General features: G+C 46.1%; 1 protein-coding gene across 2 annotated transcripts in view; it reads right to left on the bottom strand.

Annotated features, from left to right (window-relative positions):
- Positions 1-82: 82 nt before the first annotated feature.
- The window catches only part of LOC138971660 (CCR4-NOT transcription complex subunit 10-like), a 41,166-nt gene continuing 25,966 nt past the window's right edge, over positions 83-15,282 (bottom strand). For both annotated transcript variants that reach the window (XM_070344433.1, XM_070344438.1), the window contains 5 exons: positions 12,701-12,837; positions 3,774-3,833; positions 2,049-2,170; positions 1,286-1,358; positions 83-738 (listed from right to left, as the gene is read on the bottom strand). In XM_070344433.1, the coding sequence (XP_070200534.1) occupies positions 662-738; positions 1,286-1,358; positions 2,049-2,170; positions 3,774-3,833; positions 12,701-12,837 (469 nt within the window). In that variant the 3' untranslated portion in view covers positions 83-661. The remainder of the gene's footprint in view (positions 739-1,285; positions 1,359-2,048; positions 2,171-3,773; positions 3,834-12,700; positions 12,838-15,282) is intronic.

Here is a 15,282-nt window from a genome sequence, read left to right as displayed (position 1 = left end):
TGCTCTCACACACAAGCACACACATGGACGCACGCACACACACACGCTTACACACACACAAAATTCTGCCCTTCACAAGATCTTCATTTTTACATCTGTATTTTGTACAATATCATACATGTAGACCTTGCATAACATGCCCATCATCCACTTCAACAAACACACCCCAAACACACTGAAAGGATAGAGCAAAACGTGGAAAGCCAAGTCCAATATTCCACTGTGGATTATGACAACTTCAAGCTGTTGACTGGCCATAATGTCAGTGAGCAGAACACAAATAAAACGCATGCATCCTTTGAAATGTCCAAATCTTAGAAATGCACACATTTGTCACAACGAAAGCTTTGCATTGTTTCTAAGAGTTTCATACTTCCTCTACCAGAGTGATATTTGTACAGCAAGTTTATGGTGTTTCTACTGTATCAAAAAGAGGCTTGCCTGTTTTCTAAACTGACTCAGGGTTTGGACTCCGAGAAATACAATTCCACTGTGTTCATGACAATTGAACACAAGAAACAAAACTGGTAAGACTGCAACTGACAGCGAATTTGTCAATGGGATCAAGTACAGGTATTCATAATAGTTATCTTAACACTCTTAATTTATCACTTGACAAGCTGAATGTCAAATGACTGGAGACGGCCAATCAGGATGAAGGTCAGAGAGACTGAGGGCGGTTTGGGGTCACATGGCCAAAATGATCTTTGATGACAGCCTGAGCCACCTGCCTGCGACCTGATGAATGAAGAAAAGAATGCATGAGCTACTCAGTCTAATGACAACACACACAACACTGTTCAATCAGAATAGCGATGGGTCTTCTTGCCTTCTCATTGCTAGACACAGAGTTGACAATAACCGACTTATAAATACAGGTCATTGGAGGACTTTCACACAGCATAAAGTGTAGACAATGCTTTATGACTGATGTATAAATTCAGGTCATTGTACTATGACGGCCCACAATGACGACTGTCTAACAGTTAGCTTCCAAGCACAAAGATGAAACTAGCACCTTCAAGCAAATGAAATGTTGCCAAAAGAGAGACTATAATAAAATCACATAGTAAATCCAAATCTATCTACAGTCTAGTAGCAGTTTAACATCCCCACCCCTACCCCCCTTTCTCACTCTCTCTTTTCCTCTATCTGTCTCTCCATCCCTCTGCCTTTTTCTGTCCGTCTGTCTCTTTCCCTGTTTCTCACTCGCTCTCACTCTCTTAGTCTCTTTTCCTCCCTCTCTCTCCCTTCCTCCCTCTCTCTCTCTCTCTCTCTCACTCACCTTCCATCAGGTCGAGGTAAAGTTTGAGATAGTACATTTGTGCTGGAAGAGGAGTTCCGTTGTTTTGTGAGCCCTGCAAAAAACAAACAAATCACAATGCAACACTGAATTCTTGTACAAAGAACTGCAAAACCAAAGCCATACAGATGAGACAATATTATTATTATTGTGATCATTTTTAGGGGCAGTAAGGATTCGAAATGGGTGGGACTGAAAAATGTCATCAATCCTGAAGAATTTTAAGGGGTGGGGGGGTGGGGGTGTGTGTCTGGGGGTATTGCTGAAAATGCCACCGAGCCGCCGTGGGGTAAAGTTTGCCAGATAATGTCTCCAAAATGGGGTCGTAGACACTGAGTCTATATGCTTAACTATCCTAAAGATTCGATCAACTTTTTACAGTCAGCGGAATCAATAAACACACTTCTTTAAGTGCATTTGTATTTTCTTACCATTTGCAATTAAAATGTCAAACTGAGAGCTTCACTTGACTATTTGTAGACAAATAATGGAGGTGTTTGCCGACACCCCGGAACTGTATCTGCTAGGTTGTTGTTGATCTTTATCACACATGTACCTCTGTCAAGTTTCTGTTTGCCGTGTGGTATTCAGTGCTGATTATACCTTACTCCACAATGCTACCCTCGACAGCTCTGCTGCACTGATCAACCTGACCTGGTGACCATTTCTCAATAACGAGCACCTACTTGTCATACTCCGTGCCTGTGGCGTTATAGACAGGTTCAACTGTATTTCTTACACTCACCTCTGTCAGGAACTTGTTTGCCTTGTCGTACTCTGTGCGCGTGGCATGGCAGACAGCCAGGTTGTGTTGCATGAAGGCTTTAGCTTTCTGGACGTCGCGCGGAATCCACGCCACCAGCGCCCCTGCAAAAAGTGCACAACATTGATGATGAATAGACAAATTCTGGAAATAACTCGGTCAGGATTTTATGGGTTGTGGTAGAGTTGCTTTTTATTGTAAACATTGAGTCAAGCTACATGTGATGTATCCACACATGGTCGCTCGATCTGTGCACTGAGGGATGCGATCAAATCCGCATTGCCAATTGTCAGCTCTGATTTGCATACTTTTGAACTAAAAGTGCGCTCCCCAAAAAGCTAATCTTCACTGGGATGTCATTCTTTCACTTGATTTCACTTGCACAGATCATCGTCGAGTCCAGAGACATGCCATTCGCTAGTGATTGGACTACAGTGTCACATGTACCTTGACTTAGTGATTCCAAGGAAAAGCAAGGAAAACCAAGGGAAATCAACTTTTCCACAACCCATAAAAACTTATTTCCAAACATTATCAATTGTAGCTTTCTGACTCATTTGAGCACCCTTATGTCCCCTCCACCAATGTCCCCTCCACCAATGTCCTCTCTACTCCTTGCATTTCTGACTGGAAACACGAGTCTGGTGATTCATGGAAAGCCAAATCATTAGTTCATGGTCTTCAAAGTTTGCCTTTCTGTAACCAGACAATATGAATGTCCTTAGTTTCTCTAAAACCATAGGAAATCAACGTCCCTTGTGCACAAAATTACTGTGCTGCGTCAAAGACTTCTTACCACATTACCTCCTGTGCAAGTCTGGTTCAATAACAGTATTCTACTTCTAAACTATCTCATTTTTCACCAGGTCTGCTAAAAGTAAAACTGAATACAGTAGTACCTGCCATATCCGGTCACCCATTAGTCATTGCAAAGGTGACCGCAAATATCAGGTGGCCGTTCATTACAGGCCCCCTCCTCCTCCAAAAAAACCCAAAAAACACGATCAAGTTTTCATGAAGAAAAGAAAGCGATCATCCACGAGCCGCCGATTCATTGTCTCTGTTAGTTTTGCTTTCGTTTATACATCTTAATTATTTGCGTGTTTAACTCGATCGTCCTGGCTAAGCTATTGTTTCGTATGTTTCTATGTGTGTTGTTTGGATTATTATATATGTATTTGAGTGTCAGATAAACAAGTGTTTCAAACTCACATCAGCTGTGATCGATCCGGAAGTGACTGCCGTAAATGTACATGTAATTGTGTGCGCATGTCTGTATTTACAGTTTGCGCATGCGTAAGTATTCATGTCGTCTGCTCGTGCTGTGCCGTCTGTGCACACAACACACACACACACCACAGGCGCTCGCCCGCGAAAGTGACAAGTGGCCGTTAAGTGGCCGCTCCTGTCGAGTAAGAGGGGCACCTTAGGGCAAAAATCAGTGACCGTTGACCGCGTCAGACAGGTTAACGGCCATTAAGAGTCAATTATAGAAGGAAAACTCATTAGTCATGGGAAAGCTGGCCGCTCCGGGTAGGTTCACGCCCACGAAAGGGCCGGAAATGGAAGGGACTACTGTACCTGCAAATCTTATGACATTTTGTCTTGGCCTACATGTTCACATGTAGCCGATATCAGACACAACAAAAGAACATGTCTTTGAAGAAAGATTCTCAGAATGGCGCTATTGACTGTGCAGAGACTTACCTTTGTCTTCAGCACTGTCGGATGCATCCCTTTCCCCTTTGTCGTTTTTGTCTATCTTCTCTGCAACATACACATCAAGTCACGTTGACAACACTTTTGTCTGATTCTGTACATCAATATGGACGCAAATATAACATTTGGACCAGTCAATGCACACAAAATCACATGATCTTGATGTATTCCAGCAGGTGAAACCTTTTCTAATAATGCTGAATGCCCAAAACAAAGTGATCAAAGTTTCACATGAGAAGTAACTGCTCTGTCAGATTATTGATCACATCTGAAGTAAAACAAATAGAATTAGTGCTCAAAAGCAGCTGTAATCAAAGGACTTTATAAGCTGGAGTCAAAATTCTTCTACTTTCATGGGCTGCAACTCGCACTTACACTCATGTTTTGCATGAGTTGGTTTTTACGGTTATGACTGTTTCCCCCCTCCCCCCCCCCCCCCCCCCCCCTCCCGCCATTCAGGCAGTCATACTCCGTTTTTGGGGAGCATTCATAAAGTACATTAATTGAAATATGTACAGTGGAACCCCCCTTTTAAGACCTCAAAGTATCTGAAGAAAATCAGGTCTTCAAAAGGAGGGAGTCTTAAAGTGGAGGTAACTTTACAGAGACTATGAACAGACAATCTGAAAAAGCAAGGTCGTAAAAGGGAGGAAGTCTTAAATTGGGGGGTCTTAAATCAAAAATTTTAGTAATAAATTTTCATTTGATTAATAATAATAATATACTTACCCAACTCACATATGTGACAGTCCATCACAAAATCAGTCTTAAGTCGAAATTTGGATGATTTGAGTTAGTTATTATTTTGAAATTGTTAGCCTTTCCTGGATGTTTTAAAAATAAAATTAAAGCTCTAGGTCAATAAATAACGATACTACGGCCATTTTTATGAAAGAAGTTGACCGGCGGCCATTTTGAGAAATCGGGCTTGAAAGTTTTGGAAGGCACCAGCTTCACATTTTCCTTAGCAACGGGGGTTGAAAATTAACCTCACCCTTCCAAATGTTGCACAAGTGTACTTTGATCTTTCATGCATCATTTAAATGCAAAACGAAGGGTTAAAAGAACAATTATCACCATTTTTGAAGGCTTTGTTTACATCATACATGTGGAGGAAAACGGTCAAATACAGGTCATACACATCAGCAAACATTTTCACTGTCATTATCAGGAATAAAGAGGTTACATGCATCTCACCTACGTTTTTGTCCATTAGTTTGACAAACACTTGAGCAAAATCAACTTACTTGTATCAATCACTTTGTTGGCATCGAATAGGAATACGTACAGATCAGAATGTAGATCCCAAACACAGGAACTCCTCCACTGTGACAGTCTGTTCACCACAAAAGCTCTTGCACATCAATGTTGACACCACCTCCAACCTCACCTTTATACATGTCTTGCACTGAGAGCTGTAGAGCTACAATTTCCTCCGGATCAAACTGGGTGATACATCCACGACGAGTATTTCCGGGTGCAGCGTCGGGAACTTTAATCTGTTTGCAGCCAGTTCCATTGGCTTTGCAGCAACGAAGGCGAGTTCTCTCGAGCACATCACAGCCCTGTTGCAATTAACGAACTGCAGCATGCACCTCCATCACATCTCCTCTACAACTCGCCTCAACTACGTGTGTTCTTGCAGTTGATGCAGTGCCATTAGAAACGCCAACGGTGTTTTTGACACTGACGAGCGGACGGTCTGTCTCCTCTTCGTCCGCATATTCAGCAAGCGTCACATATTTCGGCATGAGAATCGGAGTCACTGAATCCAGCAACGTCTTCGGCAAAGAAATCCAACAACAAATCTTGGAGTTCGTGGTTATTTTCAAGCGAATCGCAGTTGAGAAGCGCTGTCAATCGGCGTACGTCAGTCATTGTTTTGGTTTCGTTCAGCGAACGGAAATCATACTGTGTTACTTCCCCCTGGACTGATTTGACCAATGAGGAGGCCGTTGCTAGTCCTTTTTGGAAGGCAGACAAAGCTGATTGGTTCAATCTTAAAGTTTGTTTACGTCACGATTTCCTTATTTGGAGGAAGTGGACGGGTATTTTTAACCACTGCACAGCAGGGCGGGAAAGCTGATGCAATAAGCTTTCCGACGGTACCAAACTTGTTGGGGCCCTGTCAGGGATACACTAAGCAAATTATCGGTCAAAGTGAGGCATTTTGATGTCATGCTGGACTTTTTTGATGAATGTATTGCATTTGAATCCAATAATTTAACTATTTAGCGATTGATTTTGGCATATTTGTTTGGTTGTCATGTAATTTGGGGTCTACAGAACACGTTTCTGCAAAAAAGTGAATTTCACCCAGATAGACCCTCAGTGCCTTTTCCTCGAACTAGCTCGCTTTCGTCTGGTGCGACTTAAGACTGGTTTCGTGGTGGACCGTCACATATAGCAATTAACCCTAGTTCAGTGCTGGTAACGCTGTACGCGTCCCCTTGGTAACAAGGGAGACAACTCTAAAAAAGAGTGACCAATACCCATACCGGTATCAAGGCCAGACCAATACTGAGTCCGTCTTCCTTATGCGCGCGCATATGCCGCCATTTGTCTTCATTTCTAACCGAAGCGCAACTCACTTCTTTTTTTAGATAGATATAACCCCAATAGCGGGGAGGCGGGAGGGAATAAATGATGTGAGTTGGGCAAGTATATTAATCAAATGAAAATTTATTACTAAAATTTTTGATTAAATTACATATCTTATCCAAACTCACATATAGCAGATTGCTACTATTAGGTGGGGGGAACTCACCATATCAAGAATAAAGAACCTGTCCTGCCGCTACCAACGCTGGCAAGGCAGAACTGCCAGCCTGTCGTGTTCCAGCAACATCTCTAAGATAAAAGTTGATGAAAATGTCCTCCGAGAGCCAGTAAGCCGACTCTAGGACCTCTGATAGGCACCCAGAACGGAGGACTGCTAGCGAAGAGTCCCAGGCTCTAGCCTCATGTGCTCTGGCCGATTGTCCCCTGACTGGCTTTGTCACCAAATGTAGGCTTGCCTAATCGTTGTGGACACCCATTTATCCAGGGTGACTCGAGAAATATCTTTCCCCCGAGCCGTGTTGAGGGAGATAAATAGCAGTTTTTGAGTTTCTGAGCGAATAGGCAATGTCCGAGACAGGTACCTGCTGAGCACCCTAACAGGAAAATTACATAAGTCCGGGTCTCCAGGAGCAAGAACGTTGCTCAAGGGGGGAATGTGACTAAGAGGGGATGTTTGACCAGGCTTCCGATTCTTAGCAATAAAATCTGGCCAAAACTTAAGAGAAATAGAGCCATCTTTTTCGAAGGAAATATCCTTAGAGAGTCCAGATAAAGCGTAAACTTCGCTACCACGTCTAGCGGTAGCAATCAAAACAAGAAACAAAGCCTTACGCGTCACGTTAGCCAAACTGGCCGTACGTAGAGGCTCAAAGTCCCCAGAAGCAAGAAATCTCAAAACCAAAAACAGGTCCCAAGCAGGGAGCTGAGAACTAGCACGAGCTGTGTCTAGAGAAGCGCCCTTGATAACACTAGCAATGACGCCCCCAAGATTAATTTTATGCCCTAACTGCCTGAGCGTAGAAGAGATCGCTGATCTCCTAACTTTAAGCGAAGAGGGAGAACCTCCTTGATCAGATAACCAAGACAGGTGATTGGCTACATGCATTGACCTAGGAGACAAAGGATTAACCCCGTTATCAGAACACCATTTAGACCAGGACGACCAGTGTGAAGAATACACGGAGCTGGTCGAATCCCTGTGAGAGTGCTGCACCAATTTCAAAGTCGAGGCCGAGGCACCTGCACGGAGCAGAGAGACTCGGACAGAATCCACCCGTGAAGCTGCAGAGCTTGCGGATTTTCGTGCGGCACGCCTGACTGAGGTTGCACCAGATCGCCCTTTCTTACTCCGAGAGGAATCGGTGGACGAACCGCAAGACGGAGTAAGTCTGGGTACCAATGTTGGCTGGGCCAGAGAGGGGCAACCAGCACTAACGCTGGTCTCTCGAGATCTACCTTTCTTACGACTTTGCCCAGAAGGCAAAAGGGAGGGAAGGCATAGGCCACTAGGCCTGTCCAATCCATCTCGAGAGCATTCACTCCCCATGCTTGTGGGTCCGAAAAGGGGACACAAACAGGGGTAGTCTGGTGGAAAACCTTGTCGCGAACAAGTCTATGGACGGCTTGTACACCTGAGCCCAGAGCCGATGCAACGCCTGATGAGACAGTGTCCACTCCGAATGAAGGACTTTGTCTCCCCTGCTGAGGGCATCTTTCTTTCTTTCTTTATTTGATGTTTAACGTCGTTTTCAACCACGAAGGTTATATCGCGACGGGGAAAGGGGGGAGAGGGGATAGAGCCACTTGTCAATTGTTTCTTGTTCACAAAAGCACTAATCAAAAATTTGCTCCAGGGGCTCGCAACGTAGTACAATATATTCTTTCTTTATTTGGTGTTTAACATCGTTTTCAACCGTTCAAGGTTATATCGTGACGGGGAAAGGGGGGAGATGGGATAGAGCCACTTGTTAATTGTTTCTTGTTCACAAAAGCACTAATAAAAAAATCCAGGGGCTTGCAACGTAGTACAATATATGACCTTACTGGGAGAATGCAAGTTTCCAGTACAAAGGACTTAACATTTCTTGCATACTGCTTGACTAAAATGTTTACAAACATTGACTATATTCTATACAAGAAACACTTAACAAGGGTAAAAGGAGAAACAGAATCCGTTAGTCGCCTCTTACGACATGCTGGGGAGCATCGGGTAAATTCTTCCCCCTAACCCGCGGGGGGTCTGAGGGCATCTGCCAAAACATTGAGACTGCCCTGCAGATACTTTGCTGAAAGCAGGATGCGATGATTGCTGCACCAAATCAGAATGCGACACGCACTGTCTGACAGACTCTGAGACCGATTCCCACCCTGACGGTTGATGTAAGCCGCCACGGTCATGTTGTCCGTATGTAACCTGACATGACTGTCTGTAAACAGAGGCAGAAACGCCTGAAGACCCAGAGCCACAGCTTCCAATTCCAGAGCGTTTATGTGCCAAGAGCTGTGACTGGCATCCCAAAGACCTGACGCCGTCTGCTCTGAAAGATGTGCTCCCCAACCCGTCCGTGAGGCGTCTGTGAACAGATCGTTGTCCGGAGAAGGGGGAGCAATGGGAACTCCCTGCGACAGCCAGGGGAGAAGCCAAATGCTCGTGGTCCGGCAGAACCAAGTCCCCAACTCGACCTGGACGTTCCAGCACTGAATCGCTTGATTCCATCTTGCTTGTAAAGCTGCCTGAAACGGCCTTTTGTGAACTCTGCCAAGCGGAACCAGCGAAGCCATAGATTCCATCTGACCCAGCAGGGAGGACAATTCCCGAGCTGTGGATCGATTCTTTCCGTAAAGAGAGCAAATCAGTGCCTGTAACTTGTTCACCCTTCTTTGAGAAGGGCGGACTGTCCAGTTTAGAGTATAGAACTCTATCCCCAAGTACGTGAAACTCTGGGACGATTCCAACTCCGACTTTGTCAGATTCTCTGTGAAGCCTAGTTGCCAAGCCTGCCTGAGGACCAACTGTGTGTGTGTCCTGCACGTCCTGGTCCTGATGTAGAATGAGCCAGTCGACCAGATAGGCCCTCAATCGTACCCCTTCTTGCCTCACCAGGCCACAGAGCTGACGAACGGTCATGGTGAATATCCAAGGAGAGAGAGACAGATCGAACAGAAGAGCTCGGAATTGAAAAATTCTGTCTCCCCATCGGAAGCATTCATCAGGACGTGAAAATAAGCATCTGTCAAATCGACCGATGTGGCCCAGTCTCCTGGTCGGAGAGCCTCCCTCACCGAGAACGGGGTCTCCATAGTGAATTTCACCACCCGGAGATATCTGTTCAGAGTTGACAGATCGAGTACCGGTCGCCATGCTCCCGAAGCTTTGGGAACCACAAACAGGCGGCCGTAAAACCCCAGAGACCCTTGATCGTGGACCTCCTTGACAGCTTCCTTCAAAAGAAGGGAGGCCACCTCTCCCTGCACTGCATACTTGGCCTCCGGGTCTCTTGGGAATTTGAAAGGTGGAGGTACCCTGGTCAGAGGTTCCTTTTCCTCTGCCCAGAGAGGCCGGAATCCCAAACGCACTATCCCTAACACCTACTCGCTGGCCACCAAGCGCGACCAGGAAGTGAGGGGCCGCCCGCCACCACAACGGTGAAGGCTGTAGGGATCAGAGGTTCGGGAAGGCATCATTGGGGGTGGGGATTACGCCCCGACCCCCTAGAACCACCAAAGGAAGGGCCTTTCTTCTGATATGGAGCGCCTCTGCCCCTACCTCGAGAAGAAAAGCTCTGGCTCTGTGCCTTGCCGCCCCCAGAAGAAGAGGACTGAGCCTTTTGCTGACCCTGAGGCTTGCTCTGCACCTTCGGAAAACCCTGGTGCGCGATCCGAGCAATGGCAAGATCTCTCGCATCATGAGTCTCCTTTTGCAACGCATCCAGAGAAGGACGACCCAACAGAGACCCCTCCGTGAAAGGTGAGACCTTCAAGTTCTCAATCGTTCCTTTATCTCTGATCTTAGATCCCAAAAGAAAGGCCGATCTACGAGAATGTACCGCATGAGTGTACAGTCGGGCAGACAAACTCAGCTGTTCTTGTGAAACCCTGGCTAAAGTAGCCAACAGGGTAGTCACATCTACCGAAGAGGCATCGAACCGGAACTCAAATGGATGAAGAGACGTTGCAATCGACCTTGACAACGATCTCTGAAAAGATTCCGAAACGGAAGCTAGCTCCAGCAAAGAACGTCCAGTTTCTTCCAATGCCCTAAGAGAGGCTTCGGTGTAGGGGACAGGCTTGTCCTTACTATAACCGTCCTCCCTCAAAGTGGCCAGTTCCGGTGTGACCAGAAGAGAAGAGCGTGGCAGCGCAAAAGCCTCAACAAGATTGATGGGCGGTGCGTGCAAGTTGAACTTCCAATTGATGGCCGAAAAAGCAGAAGCTTGCTGATCCACTTGAGCCAGCCAAGGCTTAGCCGAATCCGGAGCTGGACTGTGTTGAGCCAACAAAGGCACTGCAACACCCGAAACTCCCATTTGAGAGCGTGATTTGGACAAAACTTTCGCCATCTCAAAAGCCACAGACGGAGATTCCCGGAAGCGGAAAGAGCCTTTAGTCTCCTTGAGACCACGGAAATCACTGAGTGCAGAAGGTGGAAGAGCGTACTGAAGTTTCGACTCGACCACTCCCTCCTCAAAATATCTGGAAGCCGTTTCCGCTGCCAACGCAACAGCAGTTGACAGCCTCTGCGGCAACCGGAAATCAGTGCCTTCCTCCACAGCGGAAGCACCATCATCAGTATAACCTTCGTGCACTTCCATGCAATCCGGAAGTTGACCCCCACATTGACTACCATAGTCCAAAGGAGAGTCAACCGGAAGGGAAGGCGAACGTGGTGAATCAACCGAACGTAAGCCGCCCTTACTGACTTCTTCCTGCCCACCGGGCGGAAGCGGAAGCTGATCTGCCAGTACACCATCTTGTGACGTGTCCGGGAGAAACAGATCTTCCGTGCGAATCTCAGAGTCCCTACCCCAAAGTGAGCGACCGACTGAACGGCACGGGCCAGCCCGGAGATGAGAACTTTCACCCCGTCACACCACCGACCGACTGAACGGCACGGGCCAGCCCGGAGATGAGAACTTTCACCCCGTCGCACCACCGACTGACTGAACGGCACGGGCCAGCCCGGAGATGAGAACTTTCACCCCGTCGCACCACCGACCGACTGAATGGCACGGGCCAGCCCGGAGATGAGAACTTTCACCCCGTCGCACCACGAAAGGGGTTACTTCCTTCTGAGACCGCGCTCCACTTTGGCCGGAAAACCTGGTTACTCGTGGAGCTGACATACCTTGAGAAGATACAGGCACAACTGAAGACCGGACACTCGCCAAGGGGGAGTGAGCGTCAAAGGCGTCATGCGTCGCGTGAACATTAGCATGGGTGACCGTGGCGGAAGGGGAAGGGCGCACCTTGGCCAGCGAAGCAACATCCGCCACACCGGAAGGAAGAGCCCGTAGCTCAGCTCTCTTAGAGGAAATTTCTGAAGCCAGAGAGCTAACCTGCGAACTAAGTGACAAAAGCAAGGAAGCTACATCCGCAGCGACCAAACCTGAACCAGCAGAAGAGCTAGGCTCTTTCACAACTTTATCGTCCTTGACAGGCTTGTCCGAGGACTTAACCGGCAAAATGGAGGTCGCCGGCAAATCGACCAAAACATCAATGCATTTTTTGGAAGACGGTTCTACAACAGTAACAACAGCCTGGCCTGAATGTCTAGGTTTCCTAGGCGTTTTCTTAGGAGAAGACTCAGCAGGTACCTGCTTGGGAGGATGCTTCTTCCTGCCGCTATCGGCCATGTCAAAATGAACTCACGAAAAAACTTTTATCAAAAAATTTTACAAGTACAAATTTAGGCCAATTGTAGCCAGAAAACCGTGTAAAATAAGGAAAGACCTCACCACAACAGGCTGCGAAGACGAAGAAGAAGATACCAAGGGGAATGAAACCAAGTCCAAGACCCACTAACAAAAGCTGTCAAAACAGCAGGAGCGTACAAAACAGCGACCAACTCGTCTGAGCGCTGGGTTGGAATGAAGACAAATGGCGGCATATGCGCGCGCATAAGGAAGACGGACTCAGCATTGGTCTGGCCTTGATACCGGTATGGGTATTGGTCACTCTAATTTTAGAGTTGTCTCTCTTGTTACCAAGGGGACGCATACAGCGTTACCAGCACTGAACTAGGGTTAATTGCTATATGTGAGTTGGGATAAGATATGTAATTTAATGGGGGGGGGGGGGGGGGTCCACTGTACAAAGAGACAGCAAAACAAGTACAATGCCAGTCTATGACCTACCTGGGTCAGCCTTGCCTTCTGGCGGCACGGTGCTAACATCAGCGGCGGTGAGAGCGTCCGGGTTGAGATGACCGATGGCGTCTGCGATTCTCTCCGTGGCCACCAGGGCCTCTGCCATGTACATGTTGCCTACATATCTGTAACACAGCATGCAAGTTGATGTATTTAATGATGTACAATACCTATACATGCACAGCCTAACGGTGTCCTAACGACTAATTTTCTACTGCTATGTTGAGGTCACACAAACTTTGTTCTCAAAAATTCTTTGTCACATCCTCCAAGACATGCAGAGTAGTGACAAAGTTTTTATGTGACACCATTATTCACTTTATGACGTTTGAAGTTTGGCTTTTGACGTCAAAGATTTCCCTTCGAAAAAGAGGGTTAAAAGGAGAACATTTATATCACATGTCTTTAAGGTAATAGGGCGATATAAAAAATCCCTTTGAAAGTAAATTCAGCCACCCAAGAAAATGGGTGTGAGTAATTCAAGACTGCATCGACGTCTTCATTTGACAGTAAGCCATCCATGTTAACCCAATGCCCCTTGAACCTCCCGTCATGGCCCGCTGGAAGTGCCCTATGAAATCCCTGAACCGCCCGACATGGCCCGCTAAACACTAGGTCACCTACTTTCACTTTCGCTTTGAGCCTTACCCATTAGGCCTTGCGACCGGATGTGATTAATGCACTTCCTTCCGGCTGCTTCATTCTAGCGTTTGCAGAGTTTGAATCGATGCGATAGTGTGTTAGCTGTGAATTTTCAAAGTTTGAGATTTTTTTGTCCGACATAATGGCGTTGAACGAAGGTTTGGAAGTATGGTGTTCAATCATGGGGAACTCAGATGACGATTCTGACACGCCTTTCGAAGGCTTTCTACTTGAAGAGGTGAAAGGGGATGAGTCTGACATCGATCTGGGTGTTGTTATTCGACAACAGGACTTTTGGGAGGATTTTTCTGGGAGTTTCAACATATATTGGTGTAAATGAGGACTGAAGGCTGACACGTTGGACGTTTTTGAAGAACACTTGCTGGATTGTTTTTTTGAGTAAAATTTGAGTTGAGTTGAGTTGAGTTGAGTTGAGTATTACATCGGAAGTGGACAGAACATACTTGCATATGAAACTATAGTCTATTCTCGAGTTATTCTGCCATCTTCTATATAAATGTGAGTACTCTATGATTTTACATTAATTGTTTAGTTTTGTATGTGTGCATGTTGTGCGGAGTAGTTTCCCTTTGCTCAGGATTAAGAAGGCTGCCTGCCATATTTCTTTCGAATACATCACCTCAATTTAACTAATAGGAGTTACCTTACTTACGAGTGCTAGACTGAGAAGCGTCCTATGTTACCAGTACTAGACTGTAAACAAGGTCGCTAACTCTAGATTTCCGTCGGTATACCATTTAGGGGAGTAGTCTCCCTTTGTCGGTAGTACCTCTCTGCGCATGTGCCAATGCCCATAATCCCCAGTTTCAATTTCTTGCTACGGGGAGCTAGACGTGTTTTTAGACCTTTCCTGTCTAAGAAGACTTCCTTCACAGGAACTACAACATTCACCTTCAATCACGGTTTGGGCTTTCCTTTTTAAGGGCGATTACTACGCCCGTATACATTCAATGATTCATCACGTTGAACAACGTAACGAACCGTGAAAATGAAAGTGAAACGGCTTAAAAATGTAACAAAGTTACTTGGTCATAAGTAGAAGGTACTTCAATCATCAATGATACCTTGTTGACACACAGAGCCTAACAGGCTCCGTTACTTGTCTTTTTTAACTAGTGAACATGCATTTGAACGACAACTATTCTTTACTCAGTCGTTACGAATGTCGAACAGATATTTACAGCGGTTGGACCGGTTTCATTGGCGCAATAGAACTCCGCGAACGATAACTTACCTTGCCGCTTTCAATGGAAAGCAACGGCAGGTCACCCTACACATCAATGTAGGAATACGAACAAGACCTTCAACTTCGAAATTACCCGGAAGTTTTTTGCGTTTTAACAGCTTTTTATCGACTACAGCGAGGTTTACCATGCGCGTTATCCCGACCGGAAGCGCATTTCTGATCCGAATTTTTAGGCGTACAAAGTACCGAGCGCCCGCGAAGGTTACATACGGCGTATGAATACTTCTGTCATTACAAACTGCGATGACTCTTGCGGGCAGCGTAGATACGGAACGCAGTACGCTTGAACGCTGATTGAACTGAAGGCACAGAGCGCCCGCGAATGTTACATATGGCGTATGAATACTTCGGTCATTACAAACTGCGATGACTTTTGCGGGCAGCGTAGATACGGACCGCAGTACGCTTGAACGCTGATCTAGAACTGAAAGCGGGTTGTATCGAAGAATAACAACAACAAACCTCGCCCGCTTGGAAAGAAAACCAAACACTGAGATTGAGATATGCGCCTCCGGGAATATTACGGAGGGAACTTCCTTTACTCTCAGAGAAAGGCAAGTAATTCTCTCTCCTATGTTTCTGGGAAACGATGTTTTCTGCGGTTGGCAGATTATGGTTTTGGTATTTTTATCAGATGATCATGGTGGACTCACAGAGACCA

This window comes from Littorina saxatilis, linkage group LG1 (genome assembly GCF_037325665.1).
Source record: "Littorina saxatilis isolate snail1 linkage group LG1, US_GU_Lsax_2.0, whole genome shotgun sequence".
Lineage (NCBI taxonomy): Eukaryota > Metazoa > Mollusca > Gastropoda > Littorinimorpha > Littorinidae > Littorina > Littorina saxatilis.
The sequence above is the reverse complement of the archived record's forward strand: the minus strand, read 5'-3'. Positions and strand labels throughout refer to the sequence as shown.